Source organism: Muscardinus avellanarius, assembly GCF_963383645.1.
Source record: "Muscardinus avellanarius genome assembly, chromosome: 1".
Classification (NCBI taxonomy): domain Eukaryota; kingdom Metazoa; phylum Chordata; class Mammalia; order Rodentia; family Gliridae; genus Muscardinus; species Muscardinus avellanarius.
The window spans coordinates 230,945,797-230,971,411 of record NC_137786.1 but is presented as its reverse complement, the minus strand read 5'-3'; the positions used below and the strand labels follow the sequence as shown (position 1 = coordinate 230,971,411).

Below are 25,615 nucleotides of genomic sequence, written 5' to 3'. Positions count from 1 at the left end.
TAAGAAAAACTAATTCTTTTAAAATTTATACGTTTAATAAAAACAGTATTAATTTAAACACAAGCAGCAGTAGGTAACGCTTCTCTGCGTGGAAGCCCCTCTCCAACATTAAACTCTCCGCTGATGACACCCTGCTGCAGCTCCACGGGGGGGACTCCGTCTTCCAGAAACTTCCACGCCTTTGCTTCTGTGGGTCTTTCTGCCTGCAATGCCCCCAACACTTACACACCTCCGGTACCTGGCGAAGTGTCGCTTTTTCCAAAAGGCCCAGCTCAAATTCTGTGAAGACATCGGGCATGGTGGCACTCGCCTAGAATTCCAGGCTGTGGGAGGCTGAGACAGAAGATTCTAGGTTCAAGACCAGCCTCAGTAACTTACTAGGGATCTCAGAAATTTATTTATTTAGGCCGGGGGTGGTGGCATACGCCTGTAATCCCCGCGTTTGGAAGGAGGCTGAGACAGGAGGAATCGCACAGGTTTGAAGCCAGCCTCAGCAACTTAGTGAGGCCCTGTTTCCAAATAAAATAAAAAAAAGGTTTGGGAGTATAGCCCGGAGGTAGAAAGTCAGCCAGCCCCTGGGTTCCACCCCCAGTACCACAAAAAAAAAAAAGAAAAAAAAGAAAAAAATTTATTTATTTATTTTTTTGGTGGTACTGGGGATGGAACTCAGGGGCATTGTACCTCCGAACTACACCCTCAGCTCAGTGTTCTTAGACTTATTTATTTATTTACTTATTTACTTATTTTTAGATTTTTTTTTGTGTGTATGTGTGGTACTGGGGGTGGAACCCAGAGGCTTTCTACCTCCGGGCTATACTCCAAGACCTATTTTATACTTTATTTGGAAACAGGGTCTCACTAAGTCGCTGAGAGCCTCACTAAGTAGCTGAGGCTGGCTTTGAACCTGCGTGATCCTCCTGTCTCAGCCTCCCAAGCACGGGGATTACAAGCGTGCACCACCACGCCCGGCTATTTATTTATTTATTTTGCGGTACTGAGGATGGAACTTTGGGGCATTCTACCCAAGCTACATCCCCAGTCCTTTTTTTTTTTTTTCCCCCCTGTGGCTCTGGGGATGGAACCCAAGGGCATTTGACTTCCAAGCTACACCCCCTGCCCTATTTTTTATCTTTATTTTAAAACAGGGTCTAAGTTGCAAAGGTCCTCACTAAGTAGCTGAGGCTGGCCACAAATGTGTGATCCTCCTGTCTCAGCCTCTCAAGTACTGGGATTACAAACATGTGCCACCACGCCCAGTTTAACAAGACTCTCTACATTAGAAAATCAAGAGAGCCGGAAGTGGGCACGCTTGTAATCCCAGCATTTGGGAGGCCGAGACAGGAGGATCGCGGTTTGCCTACAGCCTCTTAGCTACTTAGTGAGGCCATTTGCAACTCAGCGAGACCATGTTTCAAAAAATAAAGAATAAGCCGGGTGTGGTGGCGCACGCTTGTAATCCCCGCGCTTGGGAGGCAGAGACAGGAGGATCGCGCAGGTTCGAAGCTAGCCCCGCGCGCTGGTTTAGGAGACCCTGTTTCCAAATAAAAATGCAAAAATAGGTCTGGGAGTGTAGCCCGGAGGTAGAAGGGCTTCCAGGAACCCCAGTACCACCAAAAAAAAAAAAAAAAAAAAAGAATAAAATACAGGGCTGGGCGTATAGCTCAGAGGTAGAATGCCTCTGAGTTCCATCCCCAGTATTGCAAAAGAAAGAAGAAAGAGAGAAAGAAAGAAAGAAGAAAAAGAAGGAAAGAAGAAAGAAAAATAAAAAGGGCTGGGAGTTTAACTCAGATGTGGAGCATCCCTGGGTTCAATCCCTAGTACCACAAGAAAAAGGAAAAGAAAAAAATTTTGTGAAGACATCATCCCTGGTCTAGATGGAACCATGGGCCCAGGCCCAGGATGCCATGCACCTGTACCTGTGGCCCAGGACAGCCCACCATGCGAGATGCTGGCCGTGACCTCACTGCGCTGGCCACGCCGCCCCTGAGAACAGACTGAGCCCAGCAAAGAGAAAGTGAGGGGCTGGCGCGGTGGAGGCGCTGCGGGGAGCCCCAGAGTCCATGCGCTGCTTGGCCTCCAGCACCGCGGGCTTCAGGCCTGGGCGGTGGCAGCCCTGGGGAGGCACCCAAGCTTTTTCATTTTTTTTCTCTTCTTGTTTTCTTTTCTTTTCCCCTCCCTTCCTTCCTTTTTATTTATTTATTTATTTTGGTGGTACTGTGGATTGAACTCAGGGGCAGTCTACCTCTAAGACTCTTTCAAAATAAAAAGGAACCCGGCATAGTAAGTGCGTGCCTGCAATCCCAGTACTTGGGGAGGCTGAGATGGAAGATCTCAGATTCCAGACCAGCCTCAGCAAAATACAGCCGGGCTGGGGTTTAGCTTAATGTCCCTGAGTCCACTCCTCAGTACTGCAAAATAATAATAATAATAATAATAATAATAATAATAATAATGAGGAGGAGGAGGAGGAGGAAGAAGGAGAAGGAGAAGGAGAAGGAGAAGAAGAAGAAGAAGAAGAAGAAGAAGAAGAAGAAGAAGAAGAAGAAGAAGAAGAAGAAGAAGAAGAAGAAGAAGACGACGTCGTCTGAGGGTTAGCTCGGAGTTGAATGCCCCTGGATTCAAAGCCCAGAACAACAAATAGATAATAGGGCTGGTGGTGTAGCTCCTGGAACGGGTGGTAGCTGTGCTTTTTTTTTCCTTTTATGTCCCTGACATACCCTGGAGAGTTCCTACAAAGTTCAGACAGCCGTCCTCATAGTCCCTAAATCATCAGGGAAAAAATACAGGAAAAAAAAATCGCCCTCATGCTCGCTCTTGACCACGCCGCCCGGCACCCAGATCTCGGCTTCTTTAGGGCAGGGCCCCGGGGCTGCCCTGGATGGGCTCCCGCCTGGCCTCCGCCTCTTGGGCTCTTTCTCGGGGGCGAAGGCTCAGCAGCTTGGGCGGAGCCTGGCACCTGTCGCCTCGCCGCGGCGGGTCGAGCTGGGAGGGGCGAGCCGGGCCCTGGGGGCAGAGCCCTCCGTGGGGGGGGGGGCAAGCCGGGCCCTGGGGGCAGAGCAGTCGGTGGGCGCGGGGCGGGCTGGGGGGCAAGCCGGGCCCTGGGGGCAGAGCAGTCGGTGGGCGCGGGGCGGGCTGGGGGGCAAGCCGGGCCCTGGGGCAGCGCTGTCGGTGGGCGCGGGGCGGGCTGGGGGCGAGCCGGGCCCTGGGGCAGCGCCGTCGGTGGGCGCAGGGCGGGCTGGGGGGCGGGCTGGGGGGCAAGCCGGGCCCTGGGGCAGCGCCGTCGGTGGGCGCGGGGCGGGCTGGGGGGCGGGCTGGGGGCGAGCCGGGCCCTGGGGCAGCGCCGTCAGAGGGCGCGGGGCGGGCTGGGGGCGAGCCGCCCCGGGGCAGCGCCATCGGTGGGCGCGGGGCGGGCTGGGGGGCAAGCCGGGCCCTGGGGCAGCGCCGTCGAGGGCGCGGGGCGGGCTGGGGGCGAGCCGGGCCCTGGGGCAGCGCCGTCGAGGGCGCGGGGCAGCGCCGTCGGTGGGCGCGGGGCGGGCTGGGGGCGAGCCGGCCCCGGGGCAGCGCCGTCGGTGGGCGCGGGGCGGGCTGGGGGCGAGCCGGGCCCGGGGCAGCGCCGTCGGTGGGCGCGGGGCGGGCTGGGGGCGAGCCGGGCCCGGGGCAGCGCCGTCGAGGGCGCGGGGCGGGCTGGGGGCGAGCCGGCCCCGGGGCAGCGCCGTCGGTGGGCGCGGGGCGGGCGCGCGGTGTGTAGGGCGCGGCTCCCGGCCGTCCGGACTACAAGTCCCAGGGTGCCCCGCGGCGCCCGGGCTTCCTGGCCGACTCCGAGCGGGTCGCCACGGGCTGGCACGCGCCATCGGGCTCCCGAGTCCGGCGGGAGCGTCTCCCACACCGTAAATAGAGCCCAGTGGGCGGGCAGCCGCCCCGCGCCGCCTGCCCATGTCTCTGCAGAGCCGAGTGTCCAGCCGCCTGGCACAAGTGCGCGCGGCGGGACAGCTGCTGGCCGCCCCGCGCCCCCGGCCCGGCCCCCGCGGCAGTGCGTGCGGCCCCCCGGCCCCGGGCGCGCGGGCCCCGGCGGGAGTTGGGACTTGGGGGGCGGCGGCGGTGGGGCGCAGATCCGGGGTGCGCACCTGGGCCCCCCTGGCCATGGCGGCGAAGGTGGACCTGAGCACCTCCACCGACTGGAAGGAGGCGAAATGTAAGTGGAAGCGCGAGGGCGCCCACGTGGCTCCCGCTGGACAGCACCCCAAGACCAGCCGCTTCCGCCCCGCAGGCGGGGAAGTTGAGGCAGGCCGCCGGGACCGCCGCGCGGCCACGCCCCCTCCCGGGCCGGCCCGGGGGCCCCCGGGGGGCGCCCTAAGGAAGGCAGCTTTACTTCTCTAGATGGGGTCACGGGGCACTCGGGGAGGTCACCCCGGACCTGCCGCCCACCTCCACTGAGCAGGAGGGAAACCGAGGCCCGGGGTCGGAGCCCACCTCCCCAAGGTCACTTGGCCATCGGGCAGCGCTGAGGGTCGACCCTGCCCTCTCCGTACTTGGTCAGGTTCTCAGCGGTGGCCTTTGAGGCTGAGTGGCAGGGGCCGGCTCTGGGGCTGGCCACCCGCCCCGGGAGTCCTCGGAGTCGCTGTGACCCGGGCCTTCCTGGGCAAGCGCTTTGCCTGACCTCTGGCTGGCTCCTGGTGCTTGCAGCAGCAAGTCGTCTCTGGCATTCTTGGGGGACAAAGGTTAGAGGGGTAGGGAGCCAGCGGAGAGAAACAGGTGGTGTGCTTGGGACAACAGACACCACCTTTCAAACTGTGTCCTCCGGTGGGAATCAGGCCAGGAGTCCCCTGGCTGGGGGAGGACAGGCACCCTAGAGCCCTAAATAGCTCTGTCCGGCTGTCCAGCTGCCTCTGCCCTTCAGGGTCTGCCCGGGGCTCCAGTGACTGTGCCCCTGGTCGCCTTTCCAAAGCACAGGGCAGGCAGCTCATTGGCTGGGCCTCTGGTGGGTGTGACCATGGGGCTGGCAGGGGTTGGAGGCAGAGGGAGGGTGGCTGTCCAGAGCAGCAGATATCAGAATGACTTATTCTGCCATTTGGCTTACGTTGCCTGCCCTGGGATTCTAAAAGACTTGCTTTCACACTCTAAGCAGACAGAGCCCAACAGGCCCTCATCCATCCCCTGCCCCAGAACACCAGTCACGCAGGGAGTGGGTGGCTGGCAGGGTGCCCTCCCCAAGTACTGGGATTACAAGCGGTGGCTCACACCTGTAATCCCTGAGCTTGGGAGGCTGAGACAGGAGATCGCACAGGTTCGAAGCCAGCCTCAGCTACTGAGTGAGGTTCTCAGCAACTTAGTGAGACCCTGTTTCCAAATACAGTAGGTCAGGGTATAGCCCGGAGGTAGTAGGCCCCTGGGTCTGACCACAAGGACAGGCGCAGCGTCCACAGAGAGCCCTGTCGTTCCCCTCTCTGCACCTGTTCTGGGGCCTGCTGCAGGTTCTAAAGCCAGCCCCCTGCCCCCAGGTCCCCATTCCTTGGTGCCACTGAAAACAACCAGACCTGGGGAGGCTGATGGGGCTGGGGGCCCAGGCTGCTGCCGTCTCACAGGGGTTCTTCCCTTTCTGCTGGGAGCTGGGATTTCCAGCAGCCATTCCTCCCGCGAAGTTTGATGGAGCGCCTTCCAATGGCCAGTGCTATGGCAGGGCTGGGGATTTGGCTGCCAGCTGGCCGGCAAGGGCCCTGCCTTCAGGGAGCTTAAGCTGTGGCGTGAGGAAGATGGCAGAGGAGATGAGGTGGGGAGGGTAGCACGGTGCAGAAGCTATTGAGAGTGGGGCCGCTGGGTCTCTGGCATGAGGGGCCCCTGGGAGAGGCGGGCTGCTGAGGCCTCAGGAGCAGGACTCCCTGGGGAAGGGCATCCCAGCCCTGAGTTGAGTGACTGCTGGCCAGGCCCAAGGAAGAGGGTTAGCATGGGGATCCCACCCTGGCCCCTGCCACTAACTCCAGTCCCCTTGGCCCAGAAACCCGCTAATGCCACCATTTGAGCATCGGCCCCGCAGCAGGGTTAGTTAGATGGAGGCTCAAGACCCAGAGCTCCTGATGGGTTTTAGTTCTCTATTCTGGGCACGGTGACCTGGGGTAATTGCAGTACTGGGGAGGCTGGGACTGGAGGGTCACAGATCACAGCCAACCTCAGCAACTTCGTGAGACCCTGTTTTAAAATAAAAGACCAGCCGGGCATGGGGGCGCACGCTTGTAATCCCAGCATCCAGGAGGCGGAGACCGGAGGATCCCGGTTGGCGGACAGCCTCAGATACTTAGGCCCTTTGCAACTCAGTGAGACCCTGTTTCAAAAACTAAAAACTAGCTGAGTGTAGTGGCGCATGCTTGTAATCCCTGCACTTGAGAGGCTGAGACTGGAGTATCGCACACATTCGAAGCCAGCCTCAGCTACTTAGTGAGGCTCTCAGCAACTTAGTGAGACTCTTTCCAAAAAAGTATAAAATAGGGCTGGGAGTATAGCCTGGCCGTAGAAAAGCCCCCGGGTTCCACCACCAGTACCACAAACACACAAAAATTAATAAATAAAAGAAGCCGGGCGTGATGGCTCACACTTGTAATCCCAGCATCTGAGAGGCTGAAACCGGAGGATCGTGGTTCGCGGACAGCCTCAGCTACTTAGTGAGGCCCTCTGCAACTTAGTGAGACCCTATTTCAAAATAAAGAATAAAAATAGGGCAGGGGATGTGGCTTGGAGATCAAATACCCCTGGGTTCCATCCCCAGACTTGCAGAAAGAAAGAGAAAGAAAGAAAGAAAGAAGAATAAAATAGGGCTGGGAGTTCTATCTCCAGTACCACTATATAAATAAATAAATAGCCAGGTGTGGTGGTGCACGCTTGTAATCCCCACGCTTGGGAGGCAGACAGGAGGATCGTGCAGCCTCGCTGGCTTAGGAGACCCTGTTTTCAAATAAAAAGTATAGAAAATAGGTCTGGGAGTGTAGCCTAGAGGTAGAAGGGTTTCTAGGAACCCCAGTACCACCAAAAATAAACAACCAAACAAATAAATACCCCAAGCGTCCCATGTGGTGCATGCCTCTAATCCCAACTCCCCAGGAAGCTGAGACAGAGCTGGGTGTGGTGACACAGGTTTATAATCCCAGCACTTGGGAGGAGGCTGAGACAGGAGGATTGTTGTTTGCAGACAGCCCCAGCTACCTAGTGAGGCCCTTCACAACTTAGTGAGACCCTGTTTCAAAACAAAGAATAAAAGCCAGGCGTGGTGGCGCACATTTATAATCATCCCAGCATTTGGGAGGCTGAGACAGGAGGATCATGGTTCACGGACAGCCTCAGCTCTTTGCAACTCACTGAGAGCCTGTTACAAAATAAAGAATAAAAAATGGGGCTGGGGGTGTAGCTTGGAGGTAGAATGCCCCTGGGTTCCATCCCCAGTACTGCAATAAATAAATAAATAAATAAATAAATAATAAGTAAATAAAAATAGGCCTGGGGGTATTGCTCAGAGGCAGAATGTCCCTGGGTTCATTTCTACATATATATATATATATATATATATATATATATATAGAGAGAGAGAGAGAGAGAGAGAGAGAGAGAGAGAGAGAGAAAGCCGAGACAGGAATATCATAAGTTCAAAGCCAGCCGGGGAAATTTAGCAGGTTGTTTTAAAATAACATACATATATATGTATGTTATTTATATATATGTATGTATGTGTATATATATATGTGTATATATATATATATATATATATATATATATATGAATGATCTGTGTGCAGTGTCACATGCCTGTGATCCCAGTATTTGGGAGGATGAGACAAGAGCATTGGAAGTTCAAGGCCAGCTTTAGCAATTTAGTGAGAGCCTCAGCAACTTAGCAAAACCCTGTCTCAAAGTAAAAAATAAAAATAGAGCTAAGGGTGTAACTCAGAGGTATAATGCCCTTGGGTGTAATCCCCAGTACCAAAACATTAAAAAAAAAAATAGCTGAGGGCCGGCCTGGTGGCACATGCTTGTAATCCCAGCATTTGAGAGGCTGAGACAGGAGGATCACCTTGCCAGCCTCAGCTACTTAGCGAGGCCCTTTGCAACTCAGTGAGACCCCGTTTCAAAATAAAGAATAAAAAATAGGGCTGGAGGTGTTGCTAGGAGGTAGAATGTCCTTGGGTTCCAATCCCTGTAACACACACACACACACACACACACACACACACACACACAGCTGAGCATGGTGACACACACTTGTAATCCGAGTACTGGGGATGGAACCCAGGGCTCACTGCTGAGCTGCGTGCCCAGCCCGGCTTCACCTTGGGACTTCAGTGTTTTGCTGGACTTCACCTCTGATTGGGTCTGAGCTGTGGTCCTTGACACGCCCTAAACTTTTTTCCCTTTATATTCATTTGCACTTTGAGCCGAGTTCAGTTACACAGCAGAGTGCACAGTGCCTGTGGCTTGTGTGCTGCAGATACAGATGTTTGGGCTCCTCTGGCCGACCCCTGGCAGGCTGCCATCAGCCCAGGGGCCTCTTCCCATCAGCTCCCCTCGCCCTCACTCTTCCTCCCAGTCCTCTTTTCTCGAACTTTACAGAAACAGCATGTCCAGCAGGGCCTGGTGCACTTGGGAGGCTGAGACTGGAGGATCACAGGTTGGGAGCCAGCTCAGCAACTCTCAGCAAGTTAGCTAGACTGTTTCCAAATAAAAAATAAAATAGGGCCAGGGGATCCAGACATGGTGGCTCATGCCTGTATTCCTAGTACTTGGGAGGCTGAGACAGGAGGATTGCAGGTTCCAGGATAGTCTCAGCAAGTAGTGAGACTCTCATCAACCTAGCGAGACCTTGTTTCAAAATAAAAATAGGGCCAGGTGTGGTGGCGCACGCTTGTAATCCCCGTGCTTGGGAGGCAGAGACAGGAGGATGGCGCAGGTTCGAAGCCAGCCGCGCGCACTGGCTTAGGAGACCCTGTTTCCGAATAAAAATGTAAAAATAGGTCTGGGAGTGTAGCCCGGAGGTAGAAGGGCTTCCAGGAACCCCAGTACCACCAAAAAAATAAAATAAATAAAAAACAAAATAAAAATAGGGCTGGGTGTGTAGCTTGGAGGTAGAATGCCCTTGGGTTCAATCCCTAGCAACACACGCGCACACACACACACACACACACACACACACACACACACAAAGGGACAAGCCAGGCGTGGTGGTGCACACTTGTAATCCCATCATCTGGGAGGCTGAGACAGGAGGATTGTGGTTCAAGACCACCTCAGCTACTTAGTGAGGCCCTCTACAATTCAGTGAGTCTGTTTCAAAATAAAGAATAAAATAAAAATAGGGCTGGGTATGTAGCTTGGAAGTAGAATGCCCCAGGGTTCCATCCACAGTACCACGAGAGAGAGAGAGAGACAGACAGACAGACACAGAGAGAAGGGTCATTGGATTGGTGTCGTCAGACCTGTGCAATTCCCAGCACCGCTCCTCTTACACTCCAGACCCTCAGTCTCCTCATCTGTGAAATGGCACCAGTAGCACCTGCTCAGCGCCTCTGCTGGGCCTCAGAGGTGGCAGCGCCCCCTGGTCCTTGTTGCATCCGAGGCCCATTTCTCCCCCTGCTCCATGCCGGGCTTGGTTTCTCGTGCCATCTCCAGCGCTCCCTCTGAGCCAGTTTCCCCACTGTGAGTCCGGTGTCAGCTGGGCGGGGGCGGGAATAACTCCTGGCCTCCCAAGATTTCACCTGGGTGACATGTGTCCAACGTGCCGGCGGCTAGATTGGCAGATTTCCCAGACACTCTGGGATCCGGGGTGGGGTTCACCCACCTGTCTGGGGACGCAGCCGGGGCATGTGCAGGCAGAAGAAAGGGAAGGCTCCGTTCACAGTGCTCCTGCGACGGGCTTTGACGAGACCCTGCTCCTGGGCGACTGTGAACACAGGTGATTAATGGCCCTGCCACCGCGCCCGAATGCTGCCATGTTCCGGGCATCCGGCGTTATCAGCTCTGCCCACCTGGCTTCTCCAGAGCAGTGCCCGGCGCGCGCTCACCTCTCTCCGCTGTCTTGCAAAGTGCCATCAAGACACTTCTTAAAACACATCATTGAATCCCCGTTTACCCGCGCTTTATGGCTCTGGCCAGCCTGCTCCTTCCAGCCTGGCTTCCGGCCGCCAGCCGCTGGAAGCTCCGTCCCGGGTCAGGCATCCCCATCAAAATTTACTGCGAACATCTTTTTACAGCACCTGTCTCAGTGAGCTGTGAAATACTCTCGCCTCTTCAAAAAGGAAAGAAAATGAAAACGCATGTTTTACATCTTTTATAAAAGAAAAACAACATAAAACCCGCTTGAGCTTTAAGTCTACATCTGTCCTGGGAGGAGGAGGCGAAGACGGTAGAGATGGGGGGGCAGCGCCCCGCCTGAAGTTCCAGCCTCTTCCAGAGAGAAGGCGGTCGGGCCGCGGGCCCCACTGATGGATGAAGCCGGGGTGAAGATGGCCCGAGGGCCCTCGGAGCCGAGAAGAACCCACTTGGCCTTTTCTTCCCCCATAAATCAGGGACCAGAGCTGTGGGCATTTATTTTCTTTCTTTCTTTCTTTCTTTTGGTGGTGCTGGGGTTTTAATCCAGGGGCATTCTACTTCCGAGCTACACCCCCAGCCCAAATTTTTATTCTTTATTTTTAAAATTTATTATTATTATTATTATTATTATTATTATTATTGTTGTTGTTTGAAGAAGTGGGGATGGGACCCAGGGGCATTCTACCTCCGAGCTACACCCCTACCCTATTTTTTATTCTTTATTTTGAAACAGGGTCTCACTAAGTTGCAGAGGGTCTCATTAAGTAGCTGAGGCTGCCCGAGAACTGCGATCCTCCTGTCTCAGCCTCCCAAATGCTGGGATCACAAGCGTTCGCCACCACGCCCGGCTTATTCTTTATTTTGAAATAGGGTCTCACTGAGTTGCAAAGGGCCTCGCTAAATAGCTAAGGCTGGTGGTGAACATGTGATCCTCTTGTTTCAGCATCCCAAGTACTGGGGTTACAGGCATGCGTCACCACACCTGGCTATTTATTTATTTGCGGGTCTGGGGATGGAACCCTGGGGCATTCGACCTCCGAGCTACACCCCCTTCTCTATCTTTAATTCTTTATTTTTCAAACAGGCTCTCACTGAGTTGCAAAGGGCCTCAGTAAGTAGCTGAGGCTGCCCGCGAATCGCAATCCTCCGGTCTCAGTCTCAGCCTCCCGAATGCTGGGATTACAAGCGTGTGCCGCCACGCCCGGCTCTGCTTGCCTCTTCCCTAAAACAAGGTGGTGGCACCTGGCAGATGATGTCAGCTAGGGCCCTGTGGTGTCCCTGGGCCCCAGGCTTAGCTGCAGAGTGTCCCCAGCCAGAGCCCGTGGCACCTGGAGGCTCAGGGTTGGTCTGCGGCCCAGCCGGCCAGCCCGCAAGCATTGCAGGGGGCTCGGCTCCTTGGCCCCAGTTAGTTAGCTGGAACTGTCCACATTGGGCATGCCCAGGCTCGGCAGGGGTGGGGTGAGGGTAGTGTCTGTGGTCACAATTGCTCAGGATGACCACTGTGAGTATCCAATGATTTAAAAAGCGAGTAGTGGTGGTGCATGCCTGTAATCCCAGTATTTGGGAGGCTGAGACAGGAAGATTGCAGGTTTGAGGCCAGCCTCAGCAAATTACAGAGACTCTGTTTCAGAAAGAAAGAAAAAAAAAAGAAAAGAAAAGAAAGGGAGGAAAAGAAAGAAAGAAAGATGGGGCCAGGCGTGGTGGCACACACTTATAATCCCCGCACTTGGGAGGCAGAGACAGGAGGATCGCGCAGGTTCGAAGCCAGCCGCGCAGGTTCGAAGCCAGCCGCGCTGGCTCAAGAGACCCTGTTTCCAAATAAAAATATAAAATAGGTCTGGGAGTGTAGCCCAAAGGTAGAAGGGCTTCCAGGAACCCCAGTACCACAAAAAAAAAAAAAAAAAAAAAGGAAAAGAAAAGAAAGTAAAGAAAGATAGGTGCCACACGCCTGTAATTCTAGTACATGGGAGGCTGAAATGGGACGATAGGGGTATAAGGCCAGCCTCAGCAAGTCAGTGTGACCCTGCTTCCAAATAAAAAGTAAAACGGGGCCGGGCGTGGTGGCCCTCCCCTGTCATCCCAGCATTGGGGAGGCTGAGACAGGAGGACCGTGGTTCGCGGACAGCCTCAGCTACTTAGTGAGGCCTCTGCAACTCAGTGAGACCCTGTTTCAAAATAAAGAATAAAATTAGGGCTGGGGTGTAGCTTGGAGGTAGAATGCCCCTGGGTTCCATCCCAACATCACAATAAGAAAGGAAGGAAGGAAAGAAAGAAAAAGAGAAAGGAAAGAAAGGATGCTTGGAGGTGTGGCGTCCTTGACCTTGATCTTTTGTTTTTATTTTGTGCAGAACTGGGGACAAATCCAAGGCCTTGTGTGAGCCAGGCCGGTGCTCTAATGCCAGCTACCCTCAGCTTGGCCTTGACCTTGACAGATGGGGGTGCAGGGGGCTCCCTAGGTGGGTGAGGGGTGCAGCTGCAGGCGGGAAGGCTGGAGGACGAGGGTGTTTGAGGGAGGGCGCCGGTGGAGGGGAGCTGCAAGGGCATGTCCTCTGGGAGGGAGCTGGGCGCCTGGCCTCTGCGGGGAGGAAGGACCTTGGTGCCCAGTGACCCGAGGGAGGAGGAGGGGGAGGACGAAGGCAGGTGGATGGGGCTTGGTGGGGGAGGAGGCAGCGTCTGAGGTTTCTCAGGGCTCGAGCTCAAGGTGGGAGGCTGGGAGGGGAGGGAAGGGGCCCTCGCACTCCCAGAGCAGCAGCCGGAGCCGCCAGGGGGGTCGGGAACTCCGCGGAGACTTGTGCTTCGTGGCAGGATTTCCAGCGGTGTGCGGCTCTTGAGCAGAGAAGCTGGGGCCCCCCCTCCCCGGAGGCTCGCCTGGTCTCCCCTGCTCCCGCCAGGCCCCAGACTTCACCATGGGGTTTGCCCCACACTCGGTGCCAGGCAGATGCTAACAAGTATCTACTAACTGACCCACACTCGAGATGAAGCCCGTGGGCCCTCAGAGGCGCCCGCCAACAGCTGCGCCCTCATTTTGCACGCCCTAAGCCCGCTCCCTCCTCATCTAACGGCGGGGCGCCTCACGCCCTTGCTTTTGTTTGTTGCATTTACACGGGGCCTTGCATTGTTGCCGGGCTCAGCTGCCCAGGTGCGGGGCTGCAAGTGTGCCCGCTGTGCCTGGGCCCCGTGCCTGGCTTTGCAGTGGAGGACAGCCCGGGTCACTGGAGCCCCTTACAGATCCCAGCGCCAGCCACACCCACACAAAGAAGCCGGGAAGTGGGAGCCCTGGAGCAGGGTCGGGACCCCTCCAGAGATGGGCGGTGGGGGAGATGGAGGGGCCCTTGTCCTCTTAAAGACAGTGAAAGGGGCTGGGGGTACAGCGCCCTGGCAGAACTCTGACCCATCCCCAGTGCCACAAAAGAGAAAGAGAAAAGGGGCAGGCTGGGGACGGCCTTAATCCATATCTGCCGGAGGCAGTTAGAGTCTGATTATTGCTCCCCGGGGATGAATTGAAGCCCTGACAGGCCCTTAAGGCTCCACAGCTGACGACCCCTCCGTGCCCGCCCCTCCCCCAGCCAGCGAGGCTGGAGCCCCCTGCCCAGCTCGCCACCCCCTCCTCCTTCAAGTCCCCCCATGTCTCCCCAGGGGCCCATTACCTTTCAGATTTTTTCTTTCGGTCCTGGGTTGGAACCCAGGGGCATTCTACCTCCAAGCTACAGCCCCAGCCAGACTTATTTATTTTTGCGGTACTGGGGATGGAACCCAGGGGAATTTTACCTCCGAGCCACACCCCCAGCCCTATTTTTTAGTATAATTTTATTTATTTATTTTTTTTTGGTGGTACTGGGGGTGGAACCCAGAGAGGTAGGCTTTCTACCTCTGGGCCATACTCCCAGACCTTTTTTTTTTTAAAAATATATATTTTATTTGGAAACAGGGTCTCACTAAGTTGCTGAGAGCCTCACTAAGTAGCCGAGGCTGGCTTCGAACCTGCGCGATCCCCCTGTCTCAGCCTCCCAAGCGCGGGGATTACAAGCGTGCGCCACCTCGCCCGGCCCCCGACTTGAGTTTTTATCTGGAAACGTTCTCGCTTTGTCGCTCAGGGCCTCGATAAGTTGCTGAGGCTGGCTTTGAACCTGCAGCCCTCCTGTCTCGGCCTCCCAGGCGGGGGGTTACAAAGCGCACCTGGCCTGGCGTTATGATCACTAGTGCCACCAGCGATGGGCAGAGGCGTGGGCGGCCGGGCGGCTGGCCGTGGGAGGGCACTCGGGCCGCGGCCCTTCCCTCCCGCCTCCCGCGCCCCTGCTGTCCGAGCCCGAGTTCCCGGCCCGGTGCGGTCCTCGCTCCTCGCTCTCCCGCAGCGACTTGCTGCGCAGGCGCGCTGGGGCCGGCAGGGGGCGCCCGCGAGCCGCCAGCCTGCGCGGCTGGGGAGAAGCGGGACCAGCTCTGGGTTTTCTGCCCGGCCGGGACAGGGCTTGGGGGAGAGGCACCGGGGCGAGCCGAGGCCGGTCTCCTTCACCAGCTACGTGGCCATAGGCACCTCCCAAGCTCCCCGAGCCCCCGCTTCCTCACCCATAAAATGGGGACATTTCCTGTCACTCCTTTGCTGCTGAGAGCTCCCTCGGGTGACATTTTTCTGGGGAGCCCTCAGCCAGTGCCGTGGGGATGTTGACAGCAGGCACCCAATCTGATCCGGCCTTTTTTTTTTTTTTTTTTTTTTTTCAGTACTGGGGATTGAACTCCAGACTTCTATCTTATACCCTTAGCCTTTTTAATTTTATTATTATTATGATTAATTCTTTTATTATTATTATGTGTGGTACTGGGGATGGAACCCAGGGGCATTCTACCTCCGAGCTACACCCCCAGACCGATTTTTTTATTCTTTATTTGGAAACAGGGTCTCACTAAATTGCAAAGGGCCTCACTAAGTAGTAGCTGAGGCTGGCCTCAAACTGCGATTCTCCTGTCTCAGCCTCCCAAGTACTGGGATTACAAGTGTGCGCCACCATGCCCGGCCATTTTTAAAAAATTTATTATTATTATTATTATTTTTTTTTTTTGGTGGTACTGGGGGTGGAACCCAGAGGCTTTCTACCTCCGGGCTATACTCCCAGACCTCTTTTATATTTTATTTGGAAACAAGGTCTCACTAAGTTGCTGAGAGCCTCACTGGGCAGCTGAGGCTGGCTTCGAACCCGTGCGACCCTCCTGTCTCGGCCTCCCAAGCACAGGGATTACAAGCGTGCGCCACCACGCCAGGCTCCATTTTTTAAAAATTTAAAACAGGGCCTCCCTAAGTTGTTAAGGCTGGCCTTGAACCCGGGTCCTCCTGTCTCAGTCCGCCAGGTAGTGGGATTGCAGGCATGCAACACCATGCCTGGCTGGATTCCCTTATCCCAGAATTATGGCAGGGACGTGCCGGATGGGTAACAGTGAGTCAGAGTGCCGCCAGTCTGCCTGGCTTAGCGTGTATGAGTTTGAAATTTCTCCGTTAGAGTCGTCGTAATCCTCTTTCTCTAAAGGGAAGTAAACCAGGGACCCACAGAGATGGGGACATGGCTAGAAGTGGCCCGAGCTGAATTCTGGACTGGAATCTGTGGTGTCTGAGCAGTCCCTAGCCCCTCCCCCATGCCTCAGTTTCCCTTTCTGAACAAAGAGCAGGGCAAGACGTTCTGGGGGCTGCTGGGCTGCAAACACCCAGGGTGCATGTCCACCCCCGTGTGCCCTCCCCGGGCGACCGTGGGAAGGACGGGCTTGCAGGAGGCCAGAGTCCCCGTGAGGAGGGCAGACCTGGGCGTGGGGGTGCCCCTGCACTGCCCGCGTCCCTGCCAGCCCTGACTCTCCCCCGCCGCCCACCCGCCCCTTGCAGCCTTCCTCCAGGGCCTGAGCGACAAGCAGCGGGAAGAACATTACTTCTGCCGTGACTTCATCAAGCTGAAGAAGATCCCCACGTGGAAGGAGATGGCAAAAGGTAGGCTCCTCGGCGGGCACCCCTGCCGCCCCCGGCCCGGGAGAATCCCACCGACAGGCAGGCCCCGGGTGGGGCCTGAGCGCTGGTCCTGAGCGGGCCTCTCCAGGTGCCGGCTCATTTAATTATTAGCACAGCCTGAGGCCAGTTCAGTTTGTATTCCCGGGCGCCATTAGGAGACCAGCCCTAGCCCACATTAGCCACCTGCCTGTGATGGCCCGGTGGTCAGGAGCTGGGACCCAAGCCACCGTGACCCTGGGCACGTCGCTAGCCCACCTAAGTCTCCCTGCCTGCCCCTGTGAGCCTTCTCTCTGCACCTTGCGAGGGCCCAGGGAGCCGGGGCTGGCACACAGTAGGTGCTTACTTGGGGTGGGATGCCCTCGTGGTCCCGGCAGCCCTCATGCCTCGCACCCTGCCGAAGCGGGGCCGGGCCTGGTCCCTGGGTACCGACTGGGTCACCCCGCAGCGGCGGGGGCCCCTCCGTGACCCCGCGCCCCCGGCCTGTTCCAGGGCTGACGGGGAAGGCGGAGGAGGCCAAGTACAAGAAGGACAAACAGCTCAACGAGAAGCTGTCCCTGTTCCGCGGCGACATCACCAAGCTGGAGGTGGACGCCATCGTCAACGCGGGTGAGTGCTGGCCTGCGCCCCGTGGCCGCCGGGCTCGGGTGGGCGCCACCTGGCTCCAGAGAGGCTCGAGCTCTGGTGGGCACCACCTGGCTCCAGAGAGGCTCGAGCTCTGGTGGGCACCACCAGGCTCCAGAGAGGCTCGGGTTACGGCGCGGATGGCCTGCCGGCGCCGCGGGAGCCGGCGTGCGCCACTCTGGCTCCTCTTCACTCGAAACCCTGACCCTGGTGTCGGGGGCGCCTCGCATTAGCGACGGTCGAGGGAGAGAGCTGGGCTGGAGCCGCGCCGGCTGCCCTGCCAGGAAGGCCGCGGTCTGGTCCGGGGGCGGCTGCAGCGGCCTCCCTTCTGCGCCTCCCGCAGACCCGCAGGTGAGGGCCAGAGCGGAGGGGAGGGCGGTGCAGAGCGGCCCGCAGCCCCTGGCGCCTCTCCAGGCCTGGAAACCGAGCCGCTCCACGTCCTGCGCCGGCCTCTTGCTGGCTTGGCAGTTTATTGTGATGAGTAGGAGCACGCAGGCTCTGGGGAGGGAGGAAGGGGGCTGCTCCTCCGCCTAGGAGTTGCTTGGTGCCGGGCAGGACTTTGGAGAGGGGGTCAAGGTCAGGCGGAGGGAGCAGGCTAGCGGTGCATCATGGGCCGAGGTAAAGCAGCCGTCGCACCAGACATCAGAGGAAGGGCCCCCATCGATGCCAGGACAGAGGGGCTTGCTTCAGGCTTGTGCCGGCCCCCTCCCTCCCCGCTCAGGTGCAGGGCAGCCCTGGAGCACTGAGCTCTCCTCCTCGCCTTCGGGCCTGCAGTGGCTGCTGGGGACCCCAGTGCCGTCCCTTCGTGGCTCCCCGTCTCCTGAGGTGACCGGATCTGCCGCTCCTCCTGCCCCAGACCCTCTGTTTGGGGTCTGGACTGGTTTTCGGGCAGCGAGTGCTCTGGGTACCTCCTGGCCGGGGCTTACAGAACTGTGTGACCACGCAAGGCTGGCCTGTCGCGCAGGCAGGAGGCCCCGGGGAGTGGCCATTACGGGGATGCTGGGATCACTTTGGGGTTTCTGCTGGTGGTTCTAATGGCCCCTGGGCCACTTGCCTTTGGTGGGTTGTAGTAAGGTCTGTGAGTCATCTGGGGGGACACAGATGGAGGCAAGCCACATTTGGGCTGCTGTGCCAGGAAGGGCCATGCTGGCCCCGGGGCAGATCTGAAGGCCAACGGGTGCTCAGCCAGGGCGCCCAGCCATGTCCGTCACTGGCCAGGCTGCCAGTCGGGCCTTTGCCTGTGGCGCGTACAGTGTCCAGAGGCCACAGCTGGGCGTCTGCTGAGCCCCTTCCAGCCCGTGGGCCTCGAGGAGGACGCAGGGACCAGGGCAGGTATCACGGACACGCCGGAGCGGGCTGGGGCTCCGCAGGCTGCGGGATGATTAATGGCTCTTTCTAAGTGCCCTGTGCTGGCCAACTAGACGCGGAGCCTCTGTCAGCTCTTCACCCTGAGAAGCACTTTAGTGCTGGCTGCAGCTGGCTGCCGGGGTGGGGGGGTTTGCTCCGCCCCTCTGGGGATTCCGCTCCTCCAGGATCTGCCTGGCCCGCACAGCTCGGGTGGTAGGTAGCCCGACACCCACTGTCGCCGGGGCACGTGAGTTATGAACGGTGCCTGCCTAGTGCTCACCCCTGGCGGGAGCCGAGAACTGTGCAGACAACATTGCTGGTGTTGATGCCCTGGGTGTACTTCTGAGCAGCAGCCCGGTCCCGAAGATGCCAGGGACTTGGCACCTCGCATGGGTGATCAACTTTCACCTCCTCCTGCTTGCCTCAGTTTACCCAACGCTTCTTGGCATGTTTTTCTGTAATTTCCCTTTTGTGGAAAAAAGAGTCTCAGTCGGGTGTGGTGGCGGGTGCCTGCGATCCCGTAAGGGGCATCTTCTGGAGGCAGGAGGGTCACGAATTTGAAGCCAGCCTCAGCAACTTAGAAGAGAGACGCACAGCTACCTAGTGAGACCCTGTTTCCAAACCCAAAATAAAAAGTGCCGGGTGTAGTTTGGAGGTAGAAGGCGCCTGTGTTCAGCTGAGCGTGGTGGCACACACTTGTAATCCCAGTACTTGTGAGGTTGAGACAGGAGGATTGCAGGTTCACGGCCAGCCTCAGCAGTTTAGTGAGGTGCGCTGCAAGTTAGTGAGACCCTCTTTCAAAATAAAAAATAAAATAGGACTGGGAGTATAGCTGAGAGGTATAATGTCCGTTCAACCCACAGCACCACAAAAAAAGAAAAGTATGCTCCTGGATTCAGTCCCCAGCATACCCCACACACACACACACACAAAAAGAAGTCCGAGTCTCAGCCTGGAGAACCCGAACTGGCCTAGAACCATGTGGGGCAGTGAGAGCCCTGACACGGGCTCCCCACCCCGGGTCTGGGTGTCCAGCGTCGGGGCCCTGGCCTGGGTCAGACCTGGGTCCTAGCCACAGGGGTCCTCTCGGCCTGGCGCCACCCCAGGACCGCGGCCACCAGGGGGCAGCAGAGATCGCGGTTCAGGCCGAGCCCATAAATCAGCCTGTTTATTGGCGGAATAAAAGTCGTGGGTAACGCGGGGCTTTTCGGGGCTGCATAAATCTGCGTCTGTGCCTCGTGAAACCCATATGTGCTTAATTCATATGTAAAGTTTCAAGCAGGAAGAGAATACGTGTCCATTAAATTCTATTTGACTTGATTATAATCATTAGCCGTGAATAATTGCTTCTCAGCGCCGACCGCGGAGCCACCACAATAGGCAAAGAAGAGAGCAATTATCTCGGGCTGGGAATTTTTCAAATTTTTATTTTTGAAGCCAGGGGCAGTGTCGGCCCGTGGGTGTTGGTGGCCCCTGGAGAATGGCTGGCGTGGGTCAGATGGGGCTGGGGCTTGAGATCTGGACGGAGCTTCTGGAATTCGTTTTTGCTTTTGAGGGGGTCTTTTTGTCCTTGCTGGCAGATAAGGAAGGGCGGCCCTGCTGGGGCCTGGCTCCAGCTGCAGGGACCAGGAGAGGAGGGACGCTGAGGTTGCTGGGAGAGCCTGCAGGGGAAGGGGGGCCGGCCTTCAGGGCCCCCTCCATCCTGAGAAGCTGTGGGCTGGGGGGTCTCCAGCCAGGCTTTGCTGTCTGCCTGTTCCTCAGTAGAACCCAGAGGTGCTTGGAGCGGGAGGGCTAAGTGCTTCCCTGCCCCGCTCCTGCCCTCCCCAGAGCGGCTCCCCTCAGCTCCCTTGGTTTCCCACTGGCTGCCTGGCATTTGAAGTCTAGTCCTGGATTTTTTTTTGGCGGGGGGAAGTACTAGGTATGGAACCCAGGGCACTTCTCCTTCTAAGCTACACCTCCAATCCTTTATGTTTTATTTTGAAGCAGAGTCCCACTAAGTCACTCTCAGGGTCTTTTTTTTTGTGTGTGTGTGGTACTAGGGATGGAACCCAAGAGCCTTCTACCTCTAGGCTACACTCCCAGACCTTTTTTTTCTTTTTTCTTTTGGTGGTACTGGGGATGGAACCCAGGGGCCTCCTACCTCCGGGCTACTCTTCCAGACCTATTTTATATTTTATTTGGAAACAGGGTCTCTTAAGCCAGCTGAGGCGGGCTTCGAACCTGCGCGATCCTTCCGTCTCAGCCTCCCAAGCGCAGGGATTACAAGCGTGCGCCACCACGCCCGACCTCCCAGACCTGTTTTATATTTTATTTGGAAACAGTCTCACTAGGTTGCTGAGAGCCTCACTAAGTAGCTGAGAGTGTTTTTGAGCCGGCATGATTCTGTCTCAGCCTCCCAAGTACTGGAATTATAAGCGTGCCCCACCATGCCCGTTTTGCTCAGGGTCTTTCTAAATCGCTGAGGCTGGCCTTGAACTTGTGATCCTCCTGTCTCAGCCTACCACGTACTGAGTTTAGAGGCGTGCGCCACCATGCCTAGCCCGGCCCTGGGTTTCACTCGATTTCATTGGTTTTTGGGGTGTCACTAGGGTTGAATGTGACAGTGGCTGTGTGTTTGTGTGTGTTGTGTGTGTGTAGTGTGTGTGCACATTTGTGTGCTGTGTGTGGTGCGATGTGTGCCTGGTGGGTGGCAGGGTTTGAGGGCACCAGGGCGGGACAGTGTCCTGCTGCCTCCCTCTGCCCCCGCAGCAGTGCACACCGCTGCCCTGTTGGCAAGGCCGCTTGCTAGGCCCTGCCCGGGAAAGCATCAGCATCCTGCCATCTGTGCCAGCCACGGCTCCTGCCCACGGGGGCATGCCACATCCATCTTAATTAAATTGGGCTGCCAGGCTGGGCAGATAAGCCAGGGAGCCCTGCAGGCCCCGCCCCTTCTGCGGGAGTCGGAGTCTCCCCGGCGGTGGTGCCTGCCACTCCAGCCCAGCCTCTGACCCCCAGAACTGTGTCCGGGGAGAGCTGGGGTCAGAGGGCCTCCACCCCGGGGGGATGTGGCTTCCTGAGTGTTTTGTCTGTTCTTTACTGCAAGGGCACGACCTTGAGGGAGGGGACGTGACCTGACCGGGGCCACTGCTTTTCCTGGAGTTTCTAGCTCGCCAGGCCTGTGCCTGGGGCCCTCGTTCCTGACCCATAGCTGAGTCCCGGCTGGAAGCCTCTGAGCACAGACAGACCGCCATTCTCGGCCGGTCCAGGGGTCTGGCTGTCTGGCTTTGGCCTTGGGGGCACAACGAGACAGAGCAGAGATGAATGTGACGCTTTGTGGAAGGACAGAGGACTCTCCTCTGGAGCAGGCCTGGGCCGGCGCCTGGGTGCCAAGGCTGGGCTAGGTGGAATCCCAGCGCCCCGGCTGGCGCCGGGGAGCCTGGGGTGCTCATCTGGAAAAGGCCATCCCGGGCCCCACAAGATGGTGTAAGGATAACAGGCCCCCAGGAAGTTAATACTGGGGGTATCAGAAGAAGGGCAGCCGAGTAGAACAGAACGCCGCATCGCCCTGGCGGAGGTCTGGAGAGGCCCCGTGACAGGCCACGGGGACCAATTAGCTCAGCGAGGAGGCGGCGGGAGGCGCGGGGTGGGGAGCCCTTCCAGGGGCCTGGGCGCGCGGGTGGGAAGCCGGTTCACGGCGCCGAGCTGGCCTCGCGGGGAGACTTTTAAGCCGCTTATTTATATGAAATGTGGCATGAAGTGGAGCTCGTCTCCTTAAGTCTTGGGGCTTTGATTTGTGAAAATCTGCCAGCCTTTATCCCCATCCCGCCTGCGAGCGCGGGAAGGCCTCTCGCTTCCTCCCCACTGCAGCCGCCGAGCCGGCCAGGAGACAAGGCCCGGGGACAGCTGAGCGCCGCCGGCCGGCCCCCAGCTGCGGCTGGCGTCGGTGATTTACAGACCGCCTTGATGGACTAGCAGGCAGGGGGGCCGCAGGGACGCTGGCTGCCTGGTGGGAAGTGATCTGACGCTAAACTGTCGCAGTAAATCCTTTCATCTGTCAGTTCAGATTTAAATGTGTTTGCCGAGGCTGGCGGCACGCCGCCCCACGACAGCAGCGGAGCCCTCCTGGCCGCGGGCAGAGGCCAGCCACTGCGCGAGCATGTCCTGGGCCCTGGCTCCTCTCGACACCGGGGACAATCTCACGTTCCCCCAGAGGCAGGAGGAGTGCTTGCGCCAGTTCCCTCTCCCTTTCTGCTGCCCAGAATGGAACCCGGGGCACTCTACCCCTGAGCTACACCCCCAGCCCTATTGTTTGTTCATTATCTTCAAACAGGGCCTCACTAAGAAGCTGAGGCTGGCCACAAGCCTGCCTTCCTCCTGTCTCAGCCTCCCAAGTGCTGGGATCACAACTGTGCCGCCACCGTGCCCAGCTACATTTTTTATTTTAAAACAGGGCCTCAAGCCGGGCATGGTGGCGCACGCTTGTAATCCCAGCATTCGGGAGGCTGAGACCAGAGGATTGCAGTTTGCGGACAGCCTCAGCTACTTAGTGAGGCCCTCTGCAACTCAGTGAGACCCTGTTTCAAAATAAAGAATAAAAAATAGGAAGCCGAATGTGGTGGTGGCACATGCTTGTAATCCCTGCGCTTGGGAGGCTGAGACAGGAGGATCGCACGGGTTCGAAGCCAGCCTCGGCTACTTAGTGAGGCTCTCAGCAACTTAATGAGACCCTGTTTCCAAATAAAATATAAAATAGGTCTGGGAGGATAGCCCGGAGGTAGAAAAGCCCCTGGGTTCCATTCTTGGTACCATTAAAAAAAAAAAAATAGGGCTGGGGTGTAGCTCAGAGGTAGAATGCCTCTGGGTTTCATCCCCAATACAGCAAAAATACATACATACATACATACATACATACATACATACATACATACATATAAAAATAAAACAGGGCCTCACTAAGTAGCTGAGGCTGGCCACAAGCCTGCCTTCCTCCTGTCTCAGCCTCCCAAGTGCTGGGATCACCTCTCTTGGGCCGCTGTGCAGGGAGCCGGCAGAGGGTGGGGACACAGGTTGGTAAGTCCCAGAATGTGCAGAGCGTGGGGAAGGGTCCCCTCCAGATCTAGGCTGTCACTGACGCTCCCGTGCTGGGGCCTCAGCTGTGCCGTCTCATCATGGAAACGGAGCCCCCAAGCCACGCAGCACCTTGCTTCAGGCCACACAGCCCCCTGGTGGCAGAGCCAAGTGGGATGGGAGGTTTGCCAGGCCCCAGAGTACCCAGGAAATGTGTCCCTTGAGATAGGATGTGAATAACATCTCTTCCCTTTTTTCTGGTCCAAAGATTTGATTTCTGGGGTGGGCCTGTCATTCTCTGACTCACCGCTGGGAAACCGAGAGGCGGGCAGATGTTCGCCTTGGGCACCGGCCTCTGGGTCTGATCTGGGTTCACTGGCCCCATGAACCAAACTCCGGCTGCCTGGGCGTCCTGTACCCCAAAGCCCTGTCCCCGTGTGCCCCACAGAGCGCCGCCCGGGGCCGAGAGCTGAGTATTGCTTGTTCCTCATTACCGAGGTCCCCCAGGCACACGTCACCCTGTCCCTGTGGCCCCGGGCACTGGTGTTTTCCTGTCTTACAGAGGAGGCACCTGGGTGCCCGCAGACGTCGGCGCTGCAGACCGCAGACCATGGACCTTGGATCTGGGGTTCAGAGGGGAGTGCTCAGCCTTGCATTTTTTTGTGTGATGTTGAGTTTTGAACCCAGGGGCATTCTATTTCTGAGCTACACCCCCAGCCTTGTTTTATTTATTTATTTATTTTTGCACTTCTGGGGATGGACCAGGGCACTCTGCCTCCGAGTAGGGATTACAGGTGTGCACCACCGTGCCTGGCTCAGGTCCGCCCCTTCACCAGCACCCTCTGGTCCAGTCTGGGAGTGAGGGGCAGAGGGGATGGGGAAGGCAGTCAGGAGGCCTGAAGTCCAGGTAGCCCCCTCCTCACATTCACAAGCCCAGAGCATGGGCGCTGCCGGGCCTGATTCCCATGGCTGCGCAGGAGGGAAGCTCATTTTCACAAGGTCGGGCAGTGGTTACATAAATTCATAAATGATGGGTCCCTTCTGAATTATTGAGATTGCCTCCTGGGCCTGCAGGGCCTGGTCTAGTGAGCCGAGCGTGGCCAGTGGGCAGGGCTCGAGGACCCTGGAGGTCCTTCCACCCAAGGTCTGCTGTGAGCCTCCTCGCCCCCGTGGGGAATTGGGGAGGGCTCGGGACCCCGGCCCCCAGGGCTCTGCCAGACTCCGGCAGGTGTCCGGTGAGTGAACGAAGGGCGACATGCCTGTGAAACTTGGTCGCCTGGCAGGAGGGACTGCGGGAACTGGTGACCAACTCGGGACCCCTCTTTTTCCTCCCTTCCTTCCTTCCTTCCTTCCGTGGGTCTTGGGATGGAACCCAGGTACATTCTACCTCCGAGCTATACCCCCAGCCCTATTTTTTATTCTTTATTTTGAAACAGGGTCTCACTCACTAAGTAGCTGAGGCTGAGGCTGTACACGAGCTGCTCTCCTCCGGTCTCAGCCCCCCGAATGCTGGGATTCAAATCATGCACCACCACGCCCGGCTCCTTCCTTTCGTTTTTTTCTTCTCTCTTTCTTTCCATTCTTTTTTTTTTTTTTTTTTTTCCTTGTGGTGCTGGGAAAGGAACCCAGCGGCATTCTACCTCTGAGCTATATACCCCCTGCCCTATTTTTTACTCTTTATTTCGAAACAGGGTCTCACTGAGTTGCAAAGGTCCTCACTAAGTAGCTGAGGCTGTCCATGAACTGCAACCCTCCTGTCTCAGTCTTTCTTCCTTTCTTCCTTTCTTCCTTTCTTTCTTTCCTTCTTCCTTTGTGGTACTGAGAATTAAACCCAGAGGCATTTACCTCTGGGCTGGAGCCACACCCCCAGGTTTATTCCCCAGGCTTATTTTATTTTTTATTTTATTTTATTTTATTTTTGGTGGTACTGGGGGCGGAACCCAGAGGCTTTCTACTTTCGGGCTATACTCCCAGACCCATTTTTATATTTTATTTGGAAACAGGCTCTCACTAAGTTGCTGAGAGCCTCACTAAGTAGCTGAGGCTGGCTGCGAACCTGCGCGATCCTCCTGTCTCAGCCTCCCAGGCGCGGGGATTACAAGCGTGCGCCACCACGCCCGGCTCTTATTTTGAAATAGGCTTTCATTAAGTTGCTGAAGCTGGCCTCAAACCTGCAGTTTTCCTGTCTCAGCCTCCCAAGTCCTGGGATTGCAGGTGTGCACCACCATGCCAGGCCTGGCACCCCTCTTTCTGCCCCCACCGAGGCCTCCACCCATCCCTCTGGGTTCTAGGGCTGATTGATTTCACAGATGAGGCTGGTGGCGGACGTTGATGGGCCCTCCTGAGGTCCTTGGCTCTGATGGGTACAAGGCTTGATAACCACCTGGAGCCTTCCTTCAAGGCATTGGCAATCCTGCACAGAAAGGGGTAGTACCTGAAGCCCAGAGAGGGATGTTGACCCTCTCAGGGTCACACAGCAAAAAAGTAGCAAAATTGAGCTAGGCACATGTTTGTAATCCCCGTGCTTGGGAGGTGGAGACAGGAGGCGGAGACA

The 25,615-nt window shown here is 57.1% G+C and overlaps 2 protein-coding genes across 2 annotated transcripts in view; one reads left to right on the top strand and one right to left on the bottom strand.

Annotated features, from left to right (window-relative positions):
* STIP1 (stress induced phosphoprotein 1) overlaps positions 1-298 on the bottom strand; it is a gene marked incomplete at both ends in the record, with an annotated part of 52,132 nt that extends 51,834 nt beyond the window's left edge. Inside the window, 1 exon segment of the mRNA XM_080692087.1 lies at positions 226-298. Within this exon segment, the coding sequence (XP_080548213.1) occupies positions 226-298 (73 nt within the window).
* Positions 299-3,933: 3,635 nt separating this feature from the next.
* The window catches only part of MACROD1 (mono-ADP ribosylhydrolase 1), a gene marked incomplete at both ends in the record, with an annotated part of 164,320 nt that continues 142,638 nt past the window's right edge, over positions 3,934-25,615 (top strand). Inside the window, 3 exons of the mRNA XM_080692080.1 lie at positions 3,934-4,192; positions 15,928-16,029; positions 16,537-16,653. Coding sequence (XP_080548206.1) covers positions 3,934-4,192; positions 15,928-16,029; positions 16,537-16,653 — 478 coding nt within the window. The remainder of the gene's footprint in view (positions 4,193-15,927; positions 16,030-16,536; positions 16,654-25,615) is intronic.